General features: G+C 44.5%; 1 protein-coding gene across 4 annotated transcripts in view; it reads left to right on the top strand.

Moving 5' to 3' along the window:
• Positions 1-21,927, top strand: part of SMARCAL1 (SNF2 related chromatin remodeling annealing helicase 1) — a 57,033-nt gene that overhangs the window by 33,433 nt on the left and 1,673 nt on the right. For all 4 annotated transcript variants that reach the window (XM_028112167.2, XM_028112168.2, XM_028112169.2 and 1 more), the window contains 6 exons: positions 2,310-2,528; positions 8,430-8,500; positions 11,793-11,895; positions 16,089-16,271; positions 18,762-18,862; positions 19,808-19,904. In XM_028112167.2, the coding sequence (XP_027967968.1) occupies positions 2,310-2,528; positions 8,430-8,500; positions 11,793-11,895; positions 16,089-16,271; positions 18,762-18,862; positions 19,808-19,904 (774 nt within the window). The remainder of the gene's footprint in view (positions 1-2,309; positions 2,529-8,429; positions 8,501-11,792; positions 11,896-16,088; positions 16,272-18,761; positions 18,863-19,807; positions 19,905-21,927) is intronic.

Here is a 21,927-nt window from a genome sequence, read left to right as displayed (position 1 = left end):
CCCAAACGCTGTTCCCATGGGGGTCCACATGGCCCTGAATTAGAGAACGGCAGACTCTGGTCCCTCTCAAGTGTAGATCACTTCTCCTTTTCCCCAGTTGTTCTGCTGTAACTTCGTAAACCTCGATGCCACAACCCGCACTATGCCTGACTTCTTTCTTGTGGATGGCGCCCTGGCTGCAGAGGCTCCAACCCAACTCTAAGACCCCATTAGTTCAGACCTTCAGGGTTCCTGTTTTGTGATCAAATGACAAATATACTGCGCTGCTATTTGCATCGAAGATGCTGACACTTTGGAGAAATGGCTGTTTGCTTACCCATGACACATGCCATCTTGAGGAAAAAGCCTTGCTATGCAAGTTTGTGATGTAAATAAGATTGTCTGCCTTATTTTTTAAATACTTTTTTCGAAAAACTTTTCAAGTACTTTAAAAATATCCACTTAACATTCAAACAAAGTACTTATAATGTAAATTGTAGTGCTTTGCAAAGTTAATTGCAAACCATTTTTAGCTGCTTATTGAGGCAGGAAATTTCTGTTATTAAATGTATTTAAAGCTATACACTTCTTTAACAAAATCTGTAATGACTTTCCCCGTGGATCAATCCAGATTAGATTCTACCTGGTTGTCATGGTCCCTCAAAACTCTTCATGAGTGATTTGTACCTCTGTCCTATTTGTAAATGACTCACTTTCTGAAAAGGATCGTCTTTTCCTCGACTATCTGGGCTCACAGTATGGTGCTTAGCTAGTGATGGTAGGGGCTGAAGACAGAATTCGTTGCCTTTACCCCCAGACTGCCCCTTCCCATGTCCCCAGTCTCTGTCCACCATCTCCCCAGTCTTCATGCCATCCTTATTAAATTCATCCTTCCTCTCCTCACTGTGTCCCCTCCCCCCCGAACAACCAAGAAAACGAACATAGACAGTGCCTTACCCCTTCCCCTCCTTCCACCTAGCCCAGTGCCTGCTACATGGTAAATTTTCAATAAAAGCTTGTTGGATTGTGAATATTCCAAATTTTAAATCTTTGGTATTACTGGGTTTTAACCTACAAGATTAAAAGCTGACATAGGAGCATGCTACCAAATTAATTATGGTATCCACTCGTTCCCAGCATGATTTTTATTTAATACAGCCCGTAGGGCAGGGCTGCCTTTTTTTTTTTTTTTTTTTTTTTTTACTGTGGCCAACTTCTTGCATTGAGAAAAGCCACTGAAGAGACTGCCCCTTGCTGAGCTCATTTTTGACCCCATTGCATGAAGGCATTTGCTGAGAACTTCCAGGTGATTTCAGAGCATTTTTTTAAAGAAGAAGCAGTTTTTGATCATTTTACTTCTCCACCTTTGACCATCTCTTTCTATCCTCTATTTAGCAAAGGATACCCGCCATGTCTTCACAATTAGAGGCTAGGTTCACTGGCCCTCGGAAATGAACAAGCCTAGCTTCTGCCTACGGTGGTTTATGGTCCAGGGGAGGTTAAGACAGAAAGAGAAACAAGCAGCTGGAAACATAAGGCAGCAGACACCTTGGTTCCCTCATTTCTACGGGACTGGAGATGTCAGTTCTATTTCGAGTAAGATTGGCAGTGAAAGATACTGGTTTTCATTTTAACATCTTCTCTAGCTATGTCACCGGGAATAGATATTCTTGCTCATTGCCTCCCATGAGCTACTAAGTGAAGAAACCATTTTTATGAAGGACTGCCTGCGTACCCTAAAACCCACCTCTGGTCTCAGCCAGACTGGCAAAAGCCTGTGTTCTTGGTTCCTCCCTCCAATCCCCGCCAACAGCAGCAACACACTGTGTGCATGTCATTGCACTTGGTTGTGCTGGGATAGCCTGTACTAAGGAACAACAGCATCTTAAATCTCAATACATCTCATTAAATAAAGATATTACTGAAGAAACGTGATTTGTTTCATCGTGCAGTGGACTTTAGGATAAGCCCTGGGGAAGATGATTCTTTATTGAGAATACAGGAATAGTCTGACAAGCCAAACGTCTTATTTGTTTTCAATGTAATGGACACCAGACCTCTCAGCGTCTTGCATTTCCTGCTAGGAAGTTCAGTGTGTAGAACACCAAGGTAGATGTTTTTAGTTCGCTTTATTCCTGACTTTCTTTTTCTCTTTTCCTTCCTTGCTCCCACCTGTATTATATGAGGTTACATTCATCCTTTAGAGCCCCTTGAAGTTGTCTGAACAAAGCCACAGGAAGAGAAGGTCGTGAGCCAGTTGAGGTCGCAGCCCGGTTAACTTGGCCCTAGGAGAAGCTAACTGGCTGCGTGTCTTGGTTCTTCCTCCACAGCAGCCCTGGGGATGGGATTATTCGGGCTCCTCCAACCTCGGCGAGCTGAAGCTCCTGCTGGAGGAAGCGGTCATGCTGCGACGCCTCAAGTGTGACGTCCTGGCGCAGCTCCCGCCCAAGCAGCGCAAGATAGTAGCCCTTGTCCCTGGCCAGATCAGCACCAAGGCCAGAGCCGCCCTGGACGCCGCGGCCAAGGAAATGACCACCATGAACAAAACTGTGAGTCCGGGGCTTGAGATGGGGACTTGGAAGTCGATGTGTCTACAGCTGGTCCTTCCCGGGAGGGGGTCCACCAGGGTCACCAGAGTTCTCGGAGCTTGCCATTCCAGGACCTCTTCCCACGCCCCTGGGCAAGGACCGTGAGCCCATGTCCTCTCTCAACCTACCTAGTCTCCTTCCAAAATCTCTTCCTAGTTTGCGGTTTTGTACATGTGTAGATCACTGTTGACAGATGGTAGTAAAGATAAATGCCGTGGCAACAGCAGAATGGTGACGTACATTCAGAATCTCTCAGAATCGGAATTTCTGTTTAGTGTATTTTGAGAATGCCTTAAAGTCTAGTAACTGTTACTCAGTCTAGTAACAGTTAGAAGTTAGTTCTAGGTTTATTTGTTATATATGTTAACCCTCTTTTAGTCAAAATAATATAGAACAAAAGTAGGGTCTTCAAACCCTCTTAGCACTTAATACTTAATTCAGTCATTTATGGTTGGTAAGAAGTTGGCATCCCCATTTTATAGAAAGGGAAACTAAGGCCCACAGAGAATGTGATTTACTCAGTCTTACGGCTGCTCCAAGGCAGAGCTGAGGCTGTAACCAAGCCTGTTACCCCTATATTTTAAGGTCTTAACACTATGGTGGTTTTATCTTTTCAAAACACTTTTATATCTGTCTTTAGTGTCACACTGTGCCAAGTGTGGTAAAGTAATTTACACCAGCTCCATTTCTGTCCTTCTGGGATAAAACCTTGCCGTTTTCATCGTCAAGAAAATAACAGTCATTGACATTTTTTTGACATTATCATAAAGCATTTTCTGGGCTTGTTTTTACCCTGTGTAAAGAAAGTTAGATCAAGATGAGATCCCAGCCTTGTGGGAGAGCACAAAATAAATAAGAATGACAAGAGCAGAATGCATAGGGTTTTTATGTTATTTTACCATGTTATGAGCAAGACCAATGGGTAACTTTTAAGAAACAAGAGTATAGGGTAAAAGATGCGCTGGTAAGTTGTCAAGCTGTATGTAATTTATGCTGTATTACATAAAATAATCTGGATAGTCTGGAGGAAGTGAGCAGGTGTAATCTCTTCACTGTGGGGTTTTCCAGCAAAATTCCCCAACACCGGTGTGGAGATACAGACCAGTGGTTCTCAAACTGTATTTCATGGACCATGAGCAGAAGCAGGTATTCTGTTGCTAAAATCACTGATGGTGGTCTTTTTCTGATTTCTAGAGATAAAAATTCAATGAATGGAAATTCTTTTTTTTTTTTTTTTTAGATTTATTTATTTTTCAGAGAGAGAGAGAGAGAGCGAAGGCTGTGGGGAGGGACAGAGGGAGCCAGAGAATGAGAATCCCAAACAGATGCTCTGCTGAGGGCAGAGCCCAACGTGGGACTCGATCTCATGACTCTGAGATCAGGACCTGAGCCGAAATCAGGGGTCATCCGCTCAACCAGCTGAGCCACCTAGCCACCCCTGAATGGAAATTCTTTTTCTCAGTTTTAAGCTTTTTCTTATAATTCTCTTAAATCTTTTATGTCTCCTAACTGTTGCCCATGAGTGACCTCTGCCATCAAGAAAACCAATGAACAAGTATAGCAAATACAATATTAATGGGAAAAATTCAGATGTGGGGTATTTTTAGGTGCAAAGATCTGAATGTTTATAAATATTCTACATTTTAGTTCCTTGTGTGTGTGGTGGAAGTAAGCCTATCGGTATTTTGTGGAATTCCCCAGAGAATCCCCTCACCGGTCCCTGGTACCCCTCCCAAACCAGGCAGAGACCAGCAATGTAGACAACAGAAAAAGCAGGCAGTGGGCATTAGAACTGAAGAGGAACAGCATATCGAGTGGCCAAGAGGCAGCTGTAAATTGTGCAATATGGCTCAAAAGAAGTATGGGAATTTTTAACTTAGTGCAACAAGGTTTGAAAGCATTTTTAAAATTTTTTGCCAATTAATATAGTTCCTCGCCTTAGGTTATGGGGCTCTTTCTAAAGATTATTTCAGATGCGACCTGGAGGTTTGACTTCTGAGTTTACAGGCAATAATGGGCGCTAGGGGCGCCTGGGTGGCTGATTGGTTAAGCGTCTGCCTTCGGCTCAGGTCATGATCCCAGGGTCCTGGGATCGAGCCCCGCATAGGGTTCCCTGCTCAGCGGGGAGCCTGCTTCTCCCTCTCTCTCTTCCGCTCCCCCTGCTTGTGGTCTCTCTCTCTTTCTTTGTCAAATAAATAAATAGAATCTTAAAAAAAAAAAAAAGAAAGAAATTTACTAGGCTAAACCATGGAAATCAGGAATGTTTGGTATTTTTATAACTTCCAGTAGCTGTGTAAATCCCCCGAATTCTTTGGGATATTTTGATATTTTCTTTCAAACCTAAAAAGGGGAGCCATGACGTGCCTTGTAGGCCTAGTGCTGGAAAAGTCCCTAAGGACAGTGTCAGTCGCTCTGAGCCCCTCCTGTTGGGTGACTGTTCTCTCTGCTTCTTCATCCCAGAGTCGTAACACTGTTGTGCAGATTATGAAAAACCTTGATTGCAGTGGAATTCGAGGATTCAGCAGAGAAAGAGCCTAGAGCTCTTCTCAGTCCAGTGCTTGGGACTTGCTGTTTTGTTGGCATCTTAGGAAAATTAGGAGCTTGTTCCTAAAAGAGAGAAATTGAGTTGGTACAGATGACCTGCAGGATGATGCTGAAGCCGGATACTAGATTCTTTCTGATAACAAGATAAATCCTTGATAAATTGGTTCCCTTTTGTGGTCTTTAATGTAAATTCATTTTTATGATGGAACGTCCAAGTAGAAAATGAATTTAGGAGCTTTGCCCTTGAGACTGCCAGAACCTTTCTTACTCCAAAGCCACTGATGTGGTGCATCTGTCAACTGTGGATCCGATCGGAGGCAACACCCTCCCTTAGCTCAGGAAGGGGAACCCGTGTCAGCCAGGGGTTGGACCAGCTGGCCCTTGACATCCCGTGCAATCCCTGACTGGCTGTGAAATCCTGAGTTGAAAAAGTTAAAATGGGGTTTAGTGGTTTTATGGTTTGGGGCAAGTAAGGAAGGCCTGTGAATCTATAGAAAGTTGCCCCTACCACTTTTAAGTTACTTAGTAGCCCCAAGTTTCCCGGTGGGTTTCCATCAAAGGGCTCCTGCCCTGTCAAGAAGCAATTCTTTGCTCCCTCACACCTTCCTATCTGAAGGAAGACTTTTTTGTTAAAAAAAAAAGCTTTAAATCACAGAAGCCAAGGTGAAGTGGCCCTATTATAAAACATAATGTACAATGAAAGCTCTTTCTTATTTTTGGCTGAAATAATAGCTGTCTCTTCACAGGCTAAGAAAAGCTGACTCTAATCCTCCTTTGTCTATAGTAATTTTTTGATCAGCAAGACCAGGAACAGAAAAATAGAACAAGTCTGCACAGACTTCCTGGTGACAGCATCAGTTCACCCTTCTGCCGTTTGACAATACATTCAAATTCCAACAGAAAAAATAAAATCAAAACCCCAGTGGATCGAAGAACAAAGAACGTAGGTTATTTAAAATTTCCTGGCCTGTGGCTGGCAAAAGAAGTGAGATCATTAATGCACTAGTATTGTGTCTACTCAGTTTGGGGGAGGTTTGGGTTTTTTTTTTTTTTTTTTAAGATAATACTATTGATCTCTCCTACATTAAAATAGCTGTCTATTGCATAAAATCTGAAAGATAAAGAAAAGGACTTGAAAGTAACATCAATCGAGTGTTTCTTATTACTGTACTATGAACAAGAGTCACCCATCTTTTTTATCATACAATTTTGGCATATATCATTTGGGTAGTTTTTCTATAAAATTATGTATATTTGGCTTTCAAATACGCATTATTTACACATACACTTATACATAGATATAGATATAATTTATGTATATAATAAGTAACATATTTTTTTAAAAGCAGACTTGGTACCCTATAAACATCTATCAGGTGGAGGAAAACAGGTTACAAAACTTCATCCTGAACACTTCTCTGTGTTGTTAAATGTTCTTTTAAAGCACAATACGTGTTTTCTCCCGTGGCCATATTAGAATTTTGCCAGGAATTGTGAGTTGACATTTGGGTTATTTCAGTTCCCTATTCTAAGTAACCAGACACCAAGAAAGCAGCTTCCATAGGAATTTATGAACGTGGACTATATGGTGAAGGTAGGCATGAAGGAGTGAGTCGCTGCAACATGGGGCTGGGTGCACTTGGAAGTCATTCCCGCCGGTGCCCTGTGGGCTGACCCCACAACTGAGTGTGATGAAGGGATTTGCTCCCCACACCTCCTCAGTGCTTGGTGGTAAATCTCAGACAGGCGAGGTTTTTCAGAGTGCTTTCTGCCACTTGCCTATCTGTTTGTTCTGCCCTCCCCCTCTCTGCTTAGCCGGTGTGCAGGGAGCAAGCGTGGGTGAGAGGGAAGGACCTGACAGGAGCAGGGGTGGCCTCTGAAGGGCACGGCAGTCAATGTGAAGACGGGACGACTGGGGTGTGCTCTGCTTGAGGCATGCCCACTGCGGGTGAGGTCAGCACTTGGAAGCCTGGCTCTGTCCCTTTGCTGTATCCTACCAGGGACCGCATTATGTTAGAGGGCCTCGCCTGCTGCAAGGGACCCTTTGGGGGACATGAATGCACCTCAGGACGTCTGTGAGCTCCTTGTCCAGAAGGGAAAAGTGTGTGTCCAGAGCTTCATCAGAGTCTACATTGGATCTATAGCTGAGAAAGAGTTTAAGACACACTGTCACAGAGTTGTATCTCCAACAAGAGTTCTCAGAAAGTTTGTTCAGTTGTACCTCTGTCACAAGACAGGAGGGACGGTGGCCACCACTGCCACAAGAATGACTTGGCCCCATTAACCCGTCAGTGGCCCCCGGGCTTCCTGTGGTTCCGGGTTATCTTCCTTCTTTCTCATCAAGTCCTCGAGGAAAGACACCGTTGGGAGGCAGTGAGCTGTTTGGACCAGGCAGCTTGTCCCACCACCTGTGGTGTCCGTTGTTTAAGGTACAGCCTGGCTTCAGGGCCATGGATGTTATTACTGTGGGCTCACTTCTTTGTTACATGAAGAAGATGTTGTGTCAGTCACTGGCCTCACAGGCCTCCAGGGGCGTCTGTAATCCACGCTTGCTAGTGGAAGGAGAGGGCCACCCTAGCAGTGATGGTAAGGGTGTCTGTCATCTCTGGGGAACCCAGAGTGATGATAAATGCTTTCTCATAATATTGTGAAACTGTCTGTGCACCTCCTGTGCTAGCATCCTTGATGAGTATTTATTTAGATGCCAACTATAAAGAAAACCAGGTTTCTTCTCCTGGGAGGTCAATGACCTTATGTGGGAGCCAGGCCAGAAGACAACGTGAATAATGGTTTTGAGATGATTCTACAAGATACTAGTTGGCGTCCACTGGAATTGATTCAGTAAGTCTTGGACAGAAGAAAGCTTTATCAGTTTGGTGCGGACACAACATGGCAGAAGAAAAAGGGGAGGCAAAAAGCAGCTTGGGCCAATGTCATGTGTAAGTCGTCAGCAGGCTATAGGAAGTGGTTCACATAGCTTAACAAGGGCTGCATTTCAGCTGATCACGTGAGCCTGTGTGGATGGTGGAGCGTGGCCGAGACGCCTTTCCTGAGGGCTCTCGTGTTCCTGGTCTCACCACTGGCTGTTCACAACAGTTCCTGGGATATGACAGAGTACCTGTAATGGCACATCTCCGATGACAAACTAGAATCTCTACGGTTCCCATGGCTTGACTAAATTGAGTGGATGAGTCAGGGTCTCCCAGCTCCGATAACTGGCATTAGGACCTGTAAAGCTCAGAGCGGTGATAATTATGTTAGCTCATCCCAGGGTTCGCAGAATGGGAGACTTTCAACCCTAGACTTCTCTTTCCACAGAGACGGCAGCAGAAAGAAGCCCTCCTTCTCTTCTTCAACAGAACAGCTGAAGCTAAAATCCCATCTGTCATGTAAGTGGCCACCAAGTGTCTACTTCTCTCTCCCACTTCTCCCACTCCCTTCTCTCTCTCATCTTGAAAAAGAAATACCTATTACCTTAACCTCCCTGAATGGTTTTACTGCTCTGCAAGAAATGATCAGAGCCTAGAATTATAGCTGCCTTCAATACAGAGTTCAGGGCAGCGTAGCCTCATCACCCGCAGAGCATAAGCGGGCCTGTCACAGGAGCGCTGCCGGTCGAGTTTGGGGTCCTTGACAGCTCCTGTCTTAACCAAGCTGGAGCTGAGCTGCTGCCACTTACAAGGAGGGCAGGGTTGACCAAACACTAAAGTGAGCTTTTCCCCGTAGTAGGAAACTGTGGTCATTTGCCTGTAGACACAAGTAAGGGGTTTCATGGAAGACCAAGAAGGCTGCCTTATGGGGATTCTCTCGTGGCAACTGTCAAAGTTTGTTCAAAAGATATGGGCAAGGGGCCATTGTCACACTTAAGTTTTCCTTCCGCCTTCTATACTAAGGCTGAAGTCATAATTCCTATTCTTAAATGTATTCACTGACTTGAAAAATTGTCTGCCTTTCTTAAAGAAAGGAAAAACCCACTCATGTTCAAATATTCACTGTGGTAGAAACTTGAGGCAATTCTCATGACGTGCATTTGCCTGATTTTTTATTGTTTAACATTCATGTGAGACTCTGGCAGGATAATGGTCCAAGTGATTTAATTACAATGAAAATGAATTTAGCGTGGGTTGAGCGGTGCCAGCTTGGCTGTGGGGACCAAGATCTGTGGATAAATTGAGATACACGCAGCCTACCCCGCCCTCTCACTAAGCCTCCAGATCCCCCAGCCTCTCGGCCTCTCCCTCTGCACCCCTAAATGCAGCAAGAGAGTGCATTCACCACATGATTCAAATCTAAGATCCCCCCCTCCAAAAAGACTGCTGAATGTTGGCCAGCCCTCCTTCACCCTCGGGGCGCTGCCCTTTTCATTTATGAGACTGTTAGGAGACTAATGAACTCCAGCTGTGGTTTTACAACCTGGAAACTTCTCTCTCAGAAACTCATCAGAATTGCCCCCACCAACCCATTTCTCACGAGCTGCTGAATAACAGATGGCAAGGCTGTGATCCTTTTCCCTCACTCTCCGCTCGTGACCTACAAAATTCAGGGCCTACTGAGTGCTGGGCCCAGAACCACCCATTTCTCTAAGAAATGTTAAATCTGGCCATTCTGCCACCTCGTAAATAAACTTTGGTACTACCTTGTTTTAGTGTGTTTAGGCTGCTGTAACAAAAATACAGTAGATTGGGTGGCTTGAACAACAGGAATTTTTTTTCTCATGCTTCTAGAGGCTGAGAAGTCCAAGATCGAGGCAACAGAAGATGTAGTGTCTGGTGAGGGCCCTCTTCCTGGCTTGCAGATGGCTGTTTTCTCCCTGGGTCCTCCCGTGACAGAAGGGGGGGGGTCTCTGATAAGGACATTGATTTCATTCATGAGGGCTCTGCCTGTGTGACCTTATCCCTTCCCAAAGGTCTCATCTCACAATAACCTCACCTTGGGGGTTACTGTTTCAACAGGATTTGGTGGGCGGGGTGGGGGAGGGGGTGCAAACATTCCATCCATAACATGCCTTATACATACTTTTTCAAAATTCCGTGATAAATTGCATAGTGCTTTCTAATTTCCAACCAGTTTTGACATCTGCTAACTCATTTCACACTTACAGCCTCGTTGTGAGATCAGTCAAGTTAAGTCAAACCGGCCCCATTTTTAAAATGCAGAGACGGAGTACATCTCATGTCTGTCTCTGGGCCTCAGAGTCACACAACTAGTGAGTGGAAATTAGATTATAAATCTTAAAACCCCAATTTCCGCTGCTATTTGTTTTTCTTCCCCTTTTTGCTGTTGTTTGTTTTCATTTTAATGGGCATCTTTTGATATAAAAGCCAAAGGTACTGTCGTAGGCACATATTTCCAGCCCAGTAACTTAGGGATTTGGGAAGGATAGAAATAAAAACCACATCTGAGGTGTAGAGGGGAGAGAGGAATGAGGAAAACTGGGACCTGTAGTTGTTAATGAGCTGTCCAACTTGATTTTACGGCCTGTGACTTTTTGATGCTGTAGCAATAAACTTTCTTGCTTATATCATGGCAAATTTTATGTCTTTCAAACTAATTAGATTCTATTAGTACCAACTCTTCACAAATTGAACTCAAATCCATTCCCTGGTTGGCCATAGTGTTGCTTGAAAATAATTCTTAGATGCTTAGAGGACAGGTCACCACCTGCCTGACAGGAAACCTTTGAGATTTGTCCTTCTCCAAGGAGGGCAGTGTCTGTTCTATGTCCAGAGACACACCCGCGTGTAAGGATGGCCTCAGGCCGAGTGAGTCCTTTTCGTCAAATGCAGTGAATATATCCTGGACGTACTGTTTGTGTCCAAGGAGGCTCACCTTCCCGTTGCCCATGTGGAACAGTGACGTGTCCTGGGATTGTGAACCCCCTGCAGGGCATTAATCCCAGGGAAGCCATAAGAGTCTGCTGACTGGGTCACCCCCACCCCCACCCCCAATAGCTCCCAGTGTAGCTGCCTTCCTTCGGGGTCACAGCTAAAGAGGGGGTAGGAAGTCAAGAAAAAACAGTGATGGAGGAGAGAAGTAAATCAAGGGGAGAAAAGAGCAAGCAAACAAGGTTCTTCACTCCATCTTCCTTTGCCTTAGAAAAAATTCCCTTACCACTGACTTAGCTGTTGGCCCTGTAGCTTGCCGCCTGCTGTGTGAGGGAGCTGGGGAACTTTCCCTGACCGTCTCTTCAGTACTATTACTTAAGTTTCAATATCACACTTCCAGAAATTTGATTACTGTCAAGAATCCTGTAATCCCCTGCGTAGGCATTTTCAGATCTTGGAGGACATTTCAGTTTGTATTGAAAACACATTACAATGATAGTAGCAGCAAAAGTGAAAACTGTTAATTATCTTCTGTGATCCCAGATAGTAAGAAAGTTTCAGTAACATATCAGACACATAAAACGTAACAATACTTTGTGTATGGAAGATGACTTACAAGCATAGAAGAACTCTTTCTGCACATGGCAGAAGGTGGCTTCCCCACAGCTTCCAATTTTGCTTCTTCTACTTAGGTGACCTGGCCTGAGGGGTAGGGCAAGAGGTCAGCTGTCAGAGAAAGGGAGGGAAAGGGCAGGGGAGGGCAGCTACCTCAAAGGTGTCTGCTAAAGATGCAGTGGAGTAATTTCAACTGGTTAAGTATATGTTGAATTTATTGTGCTCTCCTTGTCAAATGCAGTGAATATATCCTGGACCTCCTGGAAAGTGGAAGAGAGAAGTTTCTAGTATTCGCACACCATAAGGTAGTCCTGAGTGCAATTACAAGAGAGCTTGAGAAAAAGGTAAGCTCCCTTCAAAATTCAGCACAGGGTGCTGCTTTCGTGTGTTGGCTGCTGAGTGGTTCTGAGCAGGTTGAGGGCAGATCCGAACCAAAGAAGTGAGTTGGTGTTTCCAGAAACATTGCTGAAGACTTTCTGAAGAATCCTTCTTGCTTGTAGAACCACAGTGGGGTCAAAATACTTCCCAGCAGTGTCCTTTAACTTCCTCCCTGCTGCCTGCAGCTACCCCTGGAGCTTTGCTTTGAGAACAAGCATCCACTGTGAAGAGTGGATCTTTCATGACTCTGTGTAAATAACTACAAGATTGTCAAGGAAGGAGGTAGCAGAAGTTCTCTTGTGTGGAAACAAGTATTTCTATGAACACCCTCTTCCTTTTGTTCTTCCTTATTACCGTCAAAGTGGCTTTATTAACCGTCCATGGCAGTGTGCGGACTTCAGTAGGGCTTGTGGCCCTTACCACATTGAATGAAAAATACCCAGAAAGATTTCCAAGGACGTTCATTAAAACTAAACACATCAAATTAAGAAACAAAACTTGTGAAGTTCTAACATTTCACATGGAAATGCTGCCCAATCTTCACCAGCCTCTGCATGTAGAATTAGAGCAGCTAAACACATTGTATTTTCACCTCCCTTTTCATTTTTGGTTAAATTTAGGACCATAAATTGCTTTTTGACTTCCTTCATCTTTATTACATTTTATGTAATGTTTCTTTTCTTTTTTTTCTTTTCTTTTTTTTAAGAGAGTGTGTGTACTGTGTGCAGTAGGGGAGGGGCAGAGGGAGAGAGAGAATCTGAGCGCAGAGCCCAAGACGGGGCTCGATCCCATGACCTGGAGGTCATGACCCAAGCCAGAGTCAAGAACTGGCGGCTCAACCGGCTGAGCTACCCAGGTGCCCTTGGAACGTTTCAAACATGGGGAGGAGTACAGAGAAACATAAAGCAGCCACTTGTGTGTCCTCCACCCAGATTTAATAAATTGTTTTGCTATATTTATTTCAAAGTGTGTATTTTAAGTAATAACATACTTAGGCCCCTCAGCAGCCCTCTGATTCATTCTCTGTCCTCCTCCCTGGACGTAAGCACTGTCCCCAATCCTTCCCTCCATGTTGTCATGCTTTACTCCAAAGTATATATAGTCTCCTCTGTATGTATTTTTTAACATACATAAATGGCAGCATAGTGTGAGTATCCTGAAATTTGCCTTTTCGCTCAGTGTTATTTTTGAAATTTTTCCATGTAGTATTATAGCTGTAGCTCATTCACCATAAATGTGACTGTAGCACAGTTTATCCATTCTCCTGCTGAGGGACATGGAATTTTATTTACAGTTTTTGCTATTATATGACTACTTTCATACACATGTGTGTACATGCATGTGCATGTACGTGTGGGCATGTCCATGCATGATCTTGTATAACCATTGGATAGGCTCATCCTCAACTCTACTAGGTATTGTCAGATTTCTCCCCAAGGTGGTAATTCACATTTATAATCGCACCAACAGCATTTGGAAATTCCTACTGTTCTGAGTGCTCACTAACACTTCGTATTATCAGACTTTTTACTTTTGCCACTCCAGTGAAATGAAATTTCGGCTCTTTCTTATGTTAATTTGCATTTCCCTCACTACCACTAACAGTTGAATCCTTTTATGTATTTATTGGTGATTTCCCCAGGCTCTCTTCTGTAAATATTCTGCCTGTTTTCCTGTTAGATGGTTTGTCTTTCTCTTACTGATTTGGAAATATTCTTTATCAGTTCTGGATATTTATCACATAACGTTTTTTTCTTTTCATTTTGTTGAAGTTTTATTGAGCAGCATGTTTAATTTTTACTTTAGTTGTTATAACTGAAATACATTTCAAGTTTATTAGTTTTTCCTATATGGTTTTTAATTTTTATGAATGATTTAAGAAATCTTTCCCTACTTAAGGTCATAAAGATTTTCTCCAGTGATTTTTTTTTTCCTGAGAATTTTAGAGGTGGTTCATTAATCCACCTGGGCTTGAATTTTGTATATGATGTGATGCCGGAAGCCAGCCAAAGGAATTAAAAGCTATGATCCCTGGATAGGAAAAATCAGAGCTGTCACCATATTCAAGCAACTCAAGACAGTTAATTGGAAAACTATCAGAATGCATAAGAGCTTAACAGGGTACCTAGATTCCAAATAAATATACTAAAATAAATTGCTTTTTTTATGTACCAGCTATAACTAATTAGTAAATACAATGGAAAAACGATCAAATTCGGAGCAACAAAAATGTATAAAGTACCTAATAGTCACCTCACCAAGAAGACTGTAGAAACCAATGAAGAACTGGAGAGACTTGGGCCATGCTTCAGTGTAAACACTGTAAAAATACTGGTCCTTCCCAGATGAATTCATAGGCTTGACTCAATCCAAATAAAAATTCCAATTGGTTATTTTAAGGGAACCTTATAGTATTATGCTAAAGGAGTCTCAAAAAATAAGCAGGAGAGATATCTAGGACAACTTTGAAAAAGAAGAACAGTGTTGATAGGCTTGTGCCTCCAGATATTAAAATCTGTTATAAAACTCAGCCGTGCCAGTCGGAGAACCGGTGGTCAGATGGGTGGAATAGAATGGATAGCCCCCTTCGGTATTAATAACTCCTTAGTTGAATGGCCCTTTAGTATAGAAAGACAATGTATAATCAAGGAGTCATCAAAAATTAGGCTTAATTTATTCAACAAATAAAGTTTGGGTAATTGACTAAGTAATTGGGTGGAATACTTAAATGAAACTCAGCTTCACTGTTTATTAAATTTCAGACAAATCAAAGCTCATTAAAACCATAAAGCATTAGAAGAAACTATAGATGAATGTATAGCTGATCACTGGGTAGGGAATGACTTTCTAAACATAAAAACAATGAGGGGCGCCTTGGTGGCTCAGACGGTTAAGTGTCTGCCTTCGGCTCAGGTCATGATCCCAGGGTCCTGGGATTGAGCCCCACGTTCGGTGTCTCTGCTGAGCAGGGAGCCTGCTTCTCCCTCTCCCTGTGCCTAATACTCCCCCTGCTTGTGCGCTCTCTCTTTCTCTCTCTCTCTCTGTCAAATAAGTAAAATCTTTAAGAAAAAATAGATTGATAATAGTCTTGATATTTGTATTTCCTTTGTAATGTTTGTCTTTATCATTAGAAAAAAAAATGGATAAATGCCTCCTAAAAGAAAATAAAACTCAACTGGACATGCAAGGGGCATGTGGCCCAGCAGCCGACTCCTGGGCATTCCTCTCAGATTAGTGAAAACTTGTGTTTACATGGAAACTTATATACAGATGTTCATGGCAGCTTGATTTGTAGTAGCCCCAAACTGGAGCCGGCCCACATATCCGTCCAGAGGTGAAGGGCCACACTGTGGTACGGCCACACCACAGAATACTACTTAGCAGTAAGAAAGGAAGGAGCTACCACCGCATGCAGCGCCCTGGTTAGATCTCCAGGGAATGATGCCGAGTGAAAAAAAGCCCGTCCCAAAAGGTTGCCCACCATATGACTCCATTGATACAACATTCCTGCAGTGAAAGGCACCTGGGAATGGGGCAGGGAGCAGGAGGGAGGTGGGTGTGGTTGTAAAAGGGCCATGGAAGGATCCTTGTGGTGTTAGAACTGTTCAGTGTCTCTTTTTTTCTTTGTTTTCTTTTTTTTTTTAAGTAAGCTCTATGCCCACATGGGGCTTGAACTCACAACCCTGAGATCAGGAGTCTCATGTTCTACCCACTGAGCCAGCCAGGTGCCCCATAACTGTTCCGTGTCTTGACTGTGAAGGCAGATACACGAAAAGCCACAGGAGTGATACCATTGTGTAGGATACACACGTACGAATTTTAAGTAAAACAGGACATCTGAGTAAGATGAGTACATCGTATCAAAGTCAATATCCTGGTGATGATATGCTATAACAAAATATTACCCCTGGGAGAAAGTGGGCCAGATGTGCAAGAAATCCCTGTATATTTGCTTAAGCTAAAGGGAACCTACAATTCTCTCAACACCAATGTCAATTTGAAATGAAAAGACAGGCAGCTCCGAAAGCAGTGTCAAGTGAAGACTCGATGCACTGGCGGGTCTAAGCCAGCATGGCAGCATGGCTGTGTCCTTGGGGCCACGGCCGCCGAGCCCCGGGCCCCCATGCAGCCCGCCTCGCCTCCCCCCTTGTCCCCGCAGCACGTGCCGCACATCCGCATTGACGGCTCCACCTCGTCGGCCGACCGAGAGGACCTGTGCCAGCAGTTCCATCTGTTCGAGAAGCACGCCGTGGCCGTGCTGTCCATCACCGCTGCCAACATGGGCCTCACCTTCTCCTCGGCTGACCTGGTGGTGTTTGCCGAGCTGTTCTGGAATCCAGGGGTAAGGGACACAGGAGACAGGAGTGAGGGTCAGTCTGGGCAGACAGGGTTGCCGGGAGCTGTCCCTAGCACCAATTTTTGTTTTTGTTTTTTAAATTTTATTTTATTATGTTAGTCACTATACAATACATCATTAGTTTTTGATGTGGTGTTCCACGATTCATTGTTTGTGCATAACACCCAGTGCTCCACGCAGAACGTGCCGTCTTTAATACCCATCACCAGGCTAACCCATCCCCCACCCCCCTCCCCTGTAGAACCCTCAGTTTGTTTCTCAGAGTCCATCGTCTCTCATGGTTCGTCTCCCCCTCCAGTTTCCCCCCCTTCATTCTTCCCCTCCTGCTATCTTCTTTTTTTTTTTCTTAACATATATTGCATTATTTGTTTCGGAGGTACAGATCTGTGATTCAACAGTCTTGCACAATTCACAGCGCTCACCATAGCACATACCCTCCCCAGTGTCTATCACCCAGCCACCCCATCCCTCCCACCCCCCACCACTCCAGCAACCCTCAGTTTGTTCCCTGAGATTAAGAATTCCTCCTATCAGTGAGGTCATATGATACATGTTTTTATCTGATTGACTTATTTCACTGCTTGACTTATTTCACTTGGCATAATCGCCTCGAGTCCCATCCATGTTGATGTAAAAGTTGGGTATTCATCCTTTTTGATGGCTGAGTAGTATTCCATTGTATATATGGACCACATCTTCTTTATCCATTTGTCTGTTGAAGAGCATCTCAGCTCCTTTCCACAGTTTGGCTATTGCGGACATTGTTGCTATGAACGTTGGGGTGCATATGGCCCTTCTTTTCACTACATCTGTGTCTTTGGGGTAAATACCCAGGAATGCAATTGCTGGGTCATAGGGTAGCTCTATTTTTTTTTTTTTAGCAAAATCGGGATGACCATCAGCATTACTTTTATTGCAAATCAGTTAACAAAAAAAGATGAAAAAAATACAGCATTTTCATCACCTACAGTTTTGCACGTAGATAACTTTTTTAAAAAGTTTCCTTTTTCTGTAAACTACACTCTATTTTTACAAAACACAGTAAGAATCAATATCTTAGGGCATGTCTGGTCATGCCCACTAGGGATGGCACAACACTGCCCCCTGCAAGGCCGGGGAAGAGGGTAGCTCTATTTTTAATTTTTTGAGGAACCTCCACCCTGTTTTCCAAAGTGGCTGTACCAACTTGCATTCCCACCAACAGTGCCAGAGGGTTCCCCTTTCTCCACGACCTCTCCAACATTTGTTGTTTCTTGCCCTGTCAATTTTTGCCATTCTAACTGGTATAAAGTGGTATCTCATTGTGGCTGGTATCCAAGATCTATAAAGAACCTCTCAAACTCAACACCCAAAAAATAAATAAGTCAAAAAATGGGCAGAAGACATGAACAGACACTTCTCTGAAGAAGACATACAAGTGGCTCACAGACACATGAAAAAATGTTCATCATCATTAGCCATCAGGGAAATTCAAATTAAAACCACATTGAGATACCACCTAGCACCTGTTTTGTCTTCTATCCATTTCTGTTAGGCCTTAAGAAACATGTTTGTACTTCCCCCGTGTCAGTCTTCAAAGAAGTGAAGGCTCGCACATCCGTCGGCTAGTTATTAGACCTCAGCAGTCTCCTAAGTAGGAGGATTATCGCCGCCATCTCACCGAGGGGAGTGCTGAAGTGTGGGAAGGCCAGGAGGAATCTCAGGAGTCCTCCCTCTGTGAGGAGATGGGGGCACAGATAGCTCAGGGGCCCAGCTGTCCCCGGAGGGGAGTGTGTGGCCCCAGCAGCCGTGGCCCAGGCCTCTGGCCTTCCAGTCTGTGCCCCTAGTATTGACCATCGCTGCGAGCTCTTTACCGACGCGGCCACAACAGGCTACCGTTGTGGGTGCCCCACTGGCCTCATCTCGTGAGCAGAGAGCTGTGACAGTAGATATGTATCATTGGGCACTGGTTCGTGATGGGTGGACTTCGAGGCTGAAGGCATAGATAATAGGAACAATGCTCTTGGGCTCTGTTATTTATTACAGGGCTTACCACCATATTAAAGAATCACCCGGCCCCTGATCATATCTCCCTCAGTGGTGATATGTTTATTTAGAAGCTCACAGTTTCTCTCCCGGTGAGAAGAATGGCGGCGTGCCGGGCTTCCTTCGCCTGCCCTTAGCACAGCCTCCTAGCAGAGTCGGTGCTTGCTGTTTGTTCCTCCTGGCACCTAGTGCTGTGCCCACAACTGGCCGGCTGCAGAGTCTAGCTCCACCAGAACTTTGGTTTGGTTTGGTTTGGTTTGGTTCTCTCTTGTGTTAGATGGCAGCTCGCTTGAAGGTAGAGGCTGCAGAGCCTGCAGACTTGGGTCATGGAGTGAAGTCCTTTGAGGAGAGAGGGTGTGGTGGGCTCAGGGGCAGGGGGCTGCATGCTGTGGTGGACGGAGCCCCCCTCAGGCCTCGGCCTTCATACATCCTGATCCCCGGACCTCACAGGTGCTGCTCCAGGCTGAGGACCGGGTGCACCGAATTGGACAGTCGAGCTCCGTGAGCATCCACTACCTCGTGGCAAGAGGCACAGCTGACGACTACCTCTGGTATGGCTGGCCATGGGGTTTGAGTGAGGGTTGATGCCAGTGATGTAGTTCCTTCGCTCCCTAACCACTTCTGCTCTTGCTGATGTCTTCAGGGACCTATGCAGAAGACCCAGGTGTCATGCCCTCCCACTTCCACCATGAGCATGCTGGGCCTCCTTCACAGCATTCACTCACAGCTTGCTGGGTGCATGAGGACTAAGGGGATGTGGCCTGAGACAAGGGAGGGGGGAGCTGGTCGTGAGGAAGTGTAGGTGTGGGTTTGCTCATAAGACACTCTGTCCCGGCTGTGAAGGCACTGCTGAGACACAGTGATGTCCCCCTCTGCCCCTTTATGGCATGTATTGGTACAGTAAGGCCTCCGTACAGTACTGCTGCTGACCTTTGGGAGAAAGTGGGTTCACTGTAGGCCATGTAGTGCTTCCTTAGCAGAGCTGGGGTAAAATGTTCAACCCTGGGTTCATGTCTGGTGAACATGAACAAAAAAAATCTCCAAATGCTCCTTCTCAATCCCATTTACCCTTTCCTGATACTAAGTTTCTTGATTATCTCAGTTTCCACTACTCGTCTCTGTTCCCAGCTTTATGACTAAGGGGTCTTACCTTTGACATGTGCGTCGGTTATCCCTCCTCCTGCATCTTTGGATTTGTGGGTTTGTTCACTGGGCAGCTCATCACAGCACCAGGTTCAGAATTTTGTCGTAATGAGACATTTATTTCCTCTATATCTTCCAGTAGAAAGGATTTTGAACCTGATTAACTCGAACCCTAAATTGGTTTGCAGCTGAGAGGAGGCAAATATTTGAGGTTGGGCGTTGGCGCCTTGAGAGCTGCAAAGAAGTGAAACAGCATACTTTAGTCACATAAAAACAAGGAGGGTGATCTCCTTTTAATCAGCTCAGTGGTTCTGCTCAGCTTGTATTCACCGCAGCTCATTTCTTCCCAACAGGCCCCTAATTCAAGAGAAGATTAAAGTTCTGGGTGAGGCCGGACTTTCTCAGACCAATTTTTCAGAAATGACAGAAGCTACTAATTACTTCTACAAGGTAACACCAGCAAATGTCTCCTTGCTACTGGGGTGGGGGTAGGCATTAAGTTGCTCAGCCCTTGGGTCCTGAGAGAGGTGTGGATCACTCCTGCGGATTTCACCCAGCCTCATGCAGAAATGTGGCTTTACCGTAGCTCATCTGGAAACCAAAGTGTCTTTTCCTTATGGAACTGCCCAGAATCAGAGTCTGAGTGAGGTCAGCAAAAATCTTTGAGTGACAAGAAGACTAGAAAGTCTGAGGGTTTGATCTTTCATTTACTTTGAGGTAGCAACTAAATGCTTCCTTCCAAATGTAATTATTGAGATAAATAAGACTCAGAAGTCATATTTTTATTTTTCTTTAAGTTCTTATTTAAGTAACCTGTACACCCAATGTGGGGCTTGAACTCATGACCCCCAGATCAAAAGTTGCATGCTCCTCCAGCTGAGCCAGCACCCCCAGAAATCATATTTTTTAATGTAGAGTATAAATTATCCTCATAGATGTAAACAGTTAATAAGCTAATTTTGAAACAACCTTATTTTTAAGCTTTTCAAAGAACTCTAATTCAGTTGAATGGTAAATATTTTCACAGAGCCTTGGTTATTATATGCCCTCTGAAAAGAAGGAACCTTAATTTTAAAGGATTCTCAACCTTCTCAAACTCAACAATGAGTTCATTTAGAACTCATTTATTTATACTGCCTTTACGCTCACCCTGAATTAGTTAAGAATTTCTGCCTAAAGTATAAGATAATATAAATGCCGTTTATCAATACTTATTTTGATTAATAATTATCTCTATTTTTTTTATTAAAATGGGGCTGAAAATTTCATCAACTACTAGAAAAAGAAAATGTTGCCTCTAAGAGGAGATTAAAGCAAAAGCAGTTACGTCTCGCTAAGACGGCCTGCTTTCCCAGAGGTGAAGTGAAATACTGATCAGATCTTGGACCTTGCTTCCGTTAGTCAGGCATGCTCTGAGTTAGAGCATAGTATTGCCACGACCATAATCAAATGCAGGTTAACAGTTATTTTACCTGGAACAGGCTGCCTTTTGGGGCGGCATTTCTTAACCTTGCAGGTGTTCAGACAGAGGCTGATGAGGGTATTTCTAGAGGAGGATGTGTGGATCACGTGAGGCTGACCTTACTGACCCTTTAATATCACTACTCCTGGTTGAGAAGGCTGGGATCCTGAAAGGCCAGGGAATGTCGGGTGCAAACACATTAGGCAATCTGGAGTTCCCACATGACTGCTCCCATGGTCAGTTTTCAGGGGCCTCCCATCACCAATGCGGAGGGCTTCTGTTAAGGAGCAGTGAGGAAATAAGAGACCAGCTGGGTTGAGAACTGATCATAAAGGGGCTGAAAAGCCAGGGAAGCTACTTCAGTACTGATGAGGTAGACACAATTGGGGGAGCCCCAGGACATGATGAGAAAATCCTGTTAAAGAACAACGGGGGGCAGAAATCGGCCCAGCAGAGACCTGCCAGGGATTGAAACCAGGAGAAGCCTGTGGTGGGAAGCACAGGTGCACCACTGCAGATCTGTGCAGGTATGGAGTGCTGTGGCCTGGGTGAGAGTGTGCTGGTGGAACTTCGCGGGGGAAACAGCCCAGAGAGGCAAACTTACTGCCAGTCTGTGTGAGATAGGCAGTCAGGACGCCCTGGTGATCGCAAGCCAGGGAGACCGGAAGAATGTTGGTAGGCTTTTTGGAGAGAGTTGCTGGTTTGAGGATGTAGGGTTGAGAGGAGAGATGGCTTGGGTTTTTAAACAGCGTTAGTTTAACGGAACCAGATGTCAGTGGAGATGTTGAAAGCGCACCGGGATTGAAAGACGCTCAGGGTTGGGAATTCACACTTGGGAGAGATCAGCAAAGGGGTGCTAGCGAGCCCATTGTGTGCTATGGTTGTAACTGCTGGGCATGATTTTAACACTGCGCCAGGGCTATCAATGCACAGAGGCAGCTGGTGGGCCTTTTGATCCTTCGCAGATTTGATAGTGAGAAACAAGTATGGGAATCTACTTCTCCGTATGTC

This window comes from Eumetopias jubatus, unplaced genomic scaffold (assembly GCF_037043125.1).
Source record: "Eumetopias jubatus isolate StellerSeaLion01/CBP00866 unplaced genomic scaffold, mEumJub1_p1.0 scaffold_3, whole genome shotgun sequence".
NCBI classification, from domain to species: Eukaryota; Metazoa; Chordata; class Mammalia; order Carnivora; family Otariidae; genus Eumetopias; species Eumetopias jubatus.
The sequence above is the reverse complement of the archived record's forward strand: the minus strand, read 5'-3'. Positions and strand labels throughout refer to the sequence as shown.